Source organism: Nicotiana tomentosiformis, chromosome 12 (assembly GCF_000390325.3).
Source record: "Nicotiana tomentosiformis chromosome 12, ASM39032v3, whole genome shotgun sequence".
In the NCBI taxonomy this organism is placed as follows: Eukaryota; Viridiplantae; Streptophyta; class Magnoliopsida; order Solanales; family Solanaceae; genus Nicotiana; species Nicotiana tomentosiformis.
Window position 1 is genome coordinate 109,036,838 of NC_090823.1, and position 6,968 is coordinate 109,043,805.

The 6,968-nt window shown below is 39.9% G+C and overlaps 1 protein-coding gene across 1 annotated transcript; it reads left to right on the forward strand.

Annotated features, from left to right (window-relative positions):
- The first annotated feature begins 991 nt into the window (after positions 1-991).
- LOC138903207 (uncharacterized) lies at positions 992-1,429 on the forward strand. The gene has a single exon (XM_070191138.1). The coding sequence runs from the start codon at positions 992-994 to the stop codon at positions 1,427-1,429; it is 438 nt and encodes a 145-aa protein (XP_070047239.1).
- Positions 1,430-6,968: the final 5,539 nt, after the last annotated feature.

A 6,968-nucleotide genomic window follows, 5' to 3' on the forward strand; every position in this document is an offset into this window, starting at 1 on the left:
GGCTCTTTTGGCATGATTCCGTGAATGGTCAATCACTCATATCCCGAGAGAGGATAATGCAGAAGCGGATGCATTAGCAAACTTAGGTTCATCGACGGAAATAAAGGGATCAGAGTCCATAACAGTGGTACAACTGATGAGCTCAGTATTTGATACGGATGATTACCATAAGATGAATTTGGCTAGTCTGGTCTAGGACTGGAAAAACAAAATAATCAACTACCTCAAGCACAGAAAGTTGCTCGACAACCACAAAGAGTCACGGGCGTTACGCACCAAAGCTGCACATTATAGCTTCAAGAAAGGCCAATTGTATAGAAAATATTTCTGAGGCCCGCTGGCCCGGTGTTTAGGAGCGTTAGAAGCTGACTATGTCATGAGAGAAATCCATGAAGGAATATGCGGCAATCACTCAGGCGCATAGTCTTTGGTGCTAAAATTGGTATGGACATGATATTATTGGCCTCGCATAGAACAAGACGCCAAAGATTTCGTACAAAAATGCGATAAGTGACAATGCTATGCATTACTAGTACATCACCCGACAGAACCCTTACATTTGGTTCTGTCCCCGTGGTTGTTCATGAAATGGGGGATGGACCTCGTCGGACCGTTGACACTGACTCCCGGAAAGGTAAGGTTTCTCTTAATTTTGACTGATTATTTTTCTAAATAGGTAACAGCATGTTCTTATCAGAAGATCAGAGAACGCGGTATGGTTGATTTCCTATGAGAAAATATAATTTGCAGGTTCAGAATACTAAAATAGATAGCATGCGACAATGGGCCATATTTTATCGGTGAAAAATTTACAAAGTTCTTCTAAGACCTGAAAATAAAGAGAATCACATCCTCGTCTTATCATCCGACCGCAAACAGTCAAGAGGAGTCAACAAACAAAGTGATCATTCAAAACCTCAAGAAAAGGTTGGAAGAAGCAAAAGGAAAATGGCCCGAAGAGTTTCCCGGAGTTCTATGGGCCTACCGAACAATGGCCAAATCAAGTACAGGAGAAACTACTTTTTCCCTCGCGTACGGTGTTGAAGCCCTAATCCCGGTTAAAGTGGGCGAACCCACTTTGAGATATTCTCAGACAAATGAAGAATCAAACAATGAAGCAATGCTAATTAACTTGGAACTGCTTGAGGGATGCAGGGACTTGGCGTATGTAAGAAAGGTAGCTCAAAAGAGGGAGCGATATTACAATCGAAGAGCCAATTTCCGTTTTTTCAAAGAAGGAGACTTGGTTCTTAGGAAAGTAACACAAAATACCCGGGAGCTCAACGCAGGAAAACTAGGTCCAACATGGGAAGGTCCTTACCGAATTTCAGCTGTCACTAGGAAAGGTTCATACGAGTTGGAGAACCAGAATGGGGACAAGTTGCCCAGCAACTGGAACGTGGCACATCTCAAAAGATATTATTTATGATGAACAATACTCAAATAGAAAGTATGTGATGCACTCCTTTTCCCTTCGTTCAGTTTTTGTCCCAATTAGGTTTTTCTTGCAAGGTTTTTAACGAGGTAGCGACATAAGGCATACTACGAAGACAACAGCAATAAGACCTTTGATAACAAGGCAAATGAATAAGCTTCCACTCGGGGATGATTAGGTAAACTTTGGTTCGATAGCAAATTCCCACATGGAATTTAAGTTTGCTACCGAACAAAGGTTACCCGACCGTTCACGGTCATAAACAACCAGAGGATTGTTAGGTATTCTTTCGCTCGATAGCATGAATTCCTAAGGGAATATAAGATATGTTACCGAGGGAAGGATTACCTAACAATTCATTGGTGGGACCCTCGAAGATACAAGACTTCCAGTGTTCGAATTTGCATTCTTTGCAATCAAACACTTGGAGGGAATGATATGAGGATACGACAACAATGACTGCCACGTCAACCGGGAATGAAAATAGGGAAACAAAATGCATCATCGGGATCGGGGACAGCGAAACCAGCCCCGTAGAAATAAGTTGTACAAATATAGCCACAAGTAATGGCAATTGTATTTCTACATAACAAGATGCTTATATATTTTTTGAAATAGAAGGAATGAAATGAAATCCTTTTGCTTATTATCTTGTTTCTTGTCAGAAAGATGAGCTAACTTTGTCATTTGAAAGTTAAAAAAGTACTTCAAATGTTAGTGCCGTAATGAACATGAGAGACGTCCTCTTCAAGGGCACCGTAAACATACGAGGGCCCTCTCTTATAAAAACCCTCACGTTAAAGGGTTGGTTCCGGAAGAATAAATGACCGAAATCTAAAATACCATCGGGGAAAAATACACCCGAAGTCGCATATGAAAAGGGAGCAAAAACCAAATTTGCGCAAATACCCATAGAAACCTTCACGTAAAACGGAAACTTGCATAAATATTCATAGAAACCCTCATGTAAAATGAAAATTTGCGTAAATATTCATAGAAACCCTCATGTAAAAAGGATAACACTCGGAACCAAAATGCTTCGAAGAAAAGGCATTCGAGACTACACATATAAAAGCGCGAAAAGAACATGCACAGAATGCTTGAGCAAGTGCAAAAGTTAAAGCCTTGCATGAATATTCAAACGAAAGTAAAACTCAAACGATACTTAAGAAAAATATATGTCATTATTTACAAACACGGGCGAAAACGGTACAAGTACAAAATGGGAAAAGAAAGAAAAAGCTAAACTTCAACGCCTCTGGGACCAGGAGGAAGAGAAATATCTACATCCCCGGGAAAAGTAGGTGGTTCCGTCGATGGCTAAATACTTTCCCACGTTCGGTGTTCGACCTCATCGCCTTCTAATCCTTCTTCAGTTTTCAAAAATTCAGAACCAGAGTCAGAAGAATCTGGAGCATCAGACTGCACCGAGAGTCCATTTTTTGTAGCCAACTCAAGGTCTCGGGCCTTAGCAATTTTGGCATCAACATTAATGATACCAGTTTTGGCCTCTTCCAAGGTTTTTCTCCTCATGTTATACATGGAATAAGTTTTTTCAATAACGAGGGAAGACGCTCGGTGCTTAAGTTCTTCTTTGAGTTGAGTAACCTCGTCAAAAAGGTTTTCTCGAGCGGATCTAGCAGATTTGAGGCTGACGTCGAGCTCGCAGACAGTTGAACTAAAACGCCTATTGTGCTCGATAGTTTTCCTATACTTTTCATCTAGTTGGGCATGTTTCGCCTCCACAACAACAAGCTCTTCACTTTTGGAGTTCAAGGTTGCCTCCAAGTCAATCACTGATTCAGCGGAGGCAGCCTCACAGTTGGTTGCAACAAGAATGGTGTTCTATACTTCTGCCCATTTGGCCTTGGCCTCATCAAAATTAACCCTCAGCTGCCTAATTTCTTGGCTAAAGGTTACCACTCCTTTCTCACTTTGCTGCAAACGAGCCTCCAAAACAGCAGCCTCGGTAGCTCAGGTTTCCAGTTCCGAGAGCCGAAGAATATCCCGTTCCGCCAAAAATTGATCCCATTCAGAAATAAGTTTTTCCTTCTCATGAATCAACCTTTGAAGGCCCTCAGAGGAAATAAAGTTGGCTTATAAAATAAGAAGAGGTAAAACGTAGAATACATTTTTTCAAAAGTAGAAGAAATAACAGAGGAATGAAGAAACGTACCGCCGCAGCGTTATGCATAGCATTGTTCAACAAACAGTCACCCGAGAGTTTCTGAATCCTTTCCCAGTATTTTTCTGATGCTAAAGGCTTCAAGTAATTAGCAAGCTCCACCGGCCGTGATAGCAGGTTGCACTCGGTAGAGACCATAAGAGTAATGTTCCTCCTCCTTTGTGGATCTTCAGAAGGGGCGGCATACTTTTGCCCCAAATTCCTATGAATTGGGGACTGTGGGAGAGGAATACCTTCTTCATGGTCAGGTGCGGCCGATGGAGATGGTGTAGCAACCGTTGGTGGTAGAGTAGATGAAGATGAAGATGATGTAGCAGTTTCTGGTGTTGGTGAAGGTAAAGATGAAGCTGATGGGGTTGAAGAGTGATAAACAGCTGCATCAAATGCAGTGCTGGTTGTTTGATGCTCGCCAACCAAAGACAACAAGGACCTGGTACTTAGCCCCGTGGCACCGATTGCAGCAATTAGGGCCCGAAAATGGGAGTTGGCATATTTTACCAAATCAGATTCTCCTCAAAGTGTCAAGACATCTTCTTTAGTTGGTGCAACTATCTCAACAAGTCGAGCATCCTATTTAGATGATGAGGATCGCCGCCTTCTGTGTAAAGAAGCTCCCTCAATGTCACGAACCCAAAGTCCCTACGCAGGATGTCGTGATAGAACCTACTCTCTAAGACCATGTAAGCCTATCAATGTGGAATAACAATAGAAATATGAAATAAATAATCTTCAAATTCACATAATTACAAATCCCAAAACCCGGTAGAAATAAGTCACAAGCTTCTAAGAATTTATCCTCAATGTATTTATATATCAAGGTCTAAGGAAAATAAGGAAGCAACATAATAATGATAGAAGGGGACTCTGGAGTCTGCGGACGCTGACAGATATACCTCGAAGTCTCCATACACAAGTAGCTCATCGATGTCTGGACTGGTAGGATGTACCTGGATCTTCACAAAAAGATGTGCAGAAGCGTAGTATGAGTACACCACAGCGGTACCTATTAAGTGCCAAACCTAACCTCGGTAGAGTACTGACGAGGTCAGGTCGGGTCCTACTGGAATAATAAAAGACAAGGTGAAATATTTAACAATATAATACAAATTAAATGACAATGAAAATGAATCAAGTAAGTAGTACATCAACAATTAACTATGCAAAATAATGGCAAATAACACCTCATGGAAACAAAATAAAATTCTTTTCAACTTTAAGAAAATCACACCAATAATCAAAAGCTACTGCGGCCATAAATCAATATCAGCAAGGGCACTCCCGAGGTACCGCCTCGTAGTCCCAAATCATAAGTAAATTCACAATATCTCATTTTCCTTATATCACTGCGGTAGCTTCCACGATTTATTTTTAAAAAAATATTTTTTCCCCGAAATAACATCCCGTGTTTTAGCCACCCTTATCACACCGCATGACTTCAAGTAGTTCCCCTACTAGCCACGCGTATCAAGCCACCCTTATCTCACTGCATGCGTTTCAACACCCAGACATTATACCTCTGCATGCGTATCAATATCACAATATATCGTAATTTGCACCTCAAGTACCCAAATATTCAATTTGCCAAAATAAACAACATCAATAATACTTTCCACAACAAGGAGCTCACGACTCAATCACAATGAGTACAAAATCTCACAAAATATTTGGGAATAAATAACTCAACAAAAATAATATTTAAAAAATTTTAATACGTTGCCTCAGTTCCAAATTTAAAATATCAAATACTTCATATTAATAATATTTAAATTAAAGAAATTTCACCTTCAAATAATGCAGAATAAAAGAAGCCAAGTTTCAACTAAACAGGTAAAAACAATTAGCAGGAGAAAGTCAAGCAAATTTAAAGTATATAAATCAGATCAATGATGGGTAATATAACAAGATTTAATAATTAAATTAATATGCAACAGTGATCTATACAATTTAAATACATAATCTCATATTTAGCCCATGTACACACTCGTAACCTCGTGTACACGACTTTCATCACATTACAATTATCACATCAATACCCATAATTTCCCCCACACAAGGTTAGACAAGTCACTTACCTCGACTTGCTCAAATTTTATCAACTAGTAGGCCTTTTCCTCGATTATCCAACTCTGAGTGGCTCGAATCTAGCCAAAATAATTCAATACAATCAACAAAAATTATAAGAATCAATTTCGTAAGAAAATACTACATGTTTCAATCAAATCCGAAATTAGCTCAAAAATCGTACGTGGGTCCCATGTCTCGGAATCCAGAGAAATTCACAAAATACGATAACCTATTCAATTACGAGTCCAACCATACCAATTTCACTCAAATCCGACTCCGAATCGACACCGAAATCTCAAAAATTTGTTTCTATGAGATTTCTAAAATATTTCTAAATTTCAATCTCAAAACACTAATTAAATGGTAAAAACAAATGATGTATTCGGGTAATCTAACCATAATTGAGTTAAGAATACTTACCCCGATGTTTTCTCTGAAAATCTCCCAAAAATCGCCTCTCCCCAATCTCCAATTTGTTAAAAATGGAAAATGGGACGAAGTCCCGTCCTTTATAACTTACAGTTCTATCCAAGCTGCCCTCGATCCTTGGCCCTCGATCCTCGGCCTTGATCCTCGGCCTCGATCCTGGCCTCGATCTTAGCCTCGATCATGAGCCTCGATCCTGACCTCGATCTTGGCCACGATCATGAGCCTCAATCCTGGCCCTCGGTCATAGCCTCGATCATGGGCCTCGATCCTAGCCCTCGATAATGGCTTCGATCATGGCCCTCAATTTCTGGTCTTCAATATTTTGGCTTCGATCCTGGGCTAGATTTCTGGGCTTCGAATTTTTCCAGCAGAAGAAAATTGCATCGGCTTTTGCAGCAGCTGCTTAAGTCCAACTTTTGATCTGTTAACCATCTGAAACTCATCTGAGGCCCTCGAAACATCAACCAAATACACCAACAATTCCTAAAACATCATATGAACTTATTTGAAACCTCAAATCACATCAAACAATGCTAAAATAACAAATCACACCCCAATTCAAACTTAATGAAACTTAAGAATTTCTAACTTCTACATTCGATGCTGAAACCTATCAAATCAAGTCTGAATGACCTCAAATTTTTCACACAAGTCACAAATGACATAACGGAGCTATGAAAATTTTCGGAACTGGATTCCGACCCTGATATCAAAAAGTCAACTCTCCGGTCAAACTTCCAAACTTAAATTTCTATTTTAGCCATTTCAAGCCTAATTTCACTACGGACTTCCAAATAAAATTTTGATCATGCTCCTAAGTCCAAAATCACCATACGGAGCTGTTGGAATCATCAA

Coding starts and splice junctions, on each gene's coding strand:
- LOC138903207 (XM_070191138.1), top strand. CDS start 992: ATGGCCAAATCAAGTACAGGAGAAACTACTTTTTCCCTCGCGTACGGT.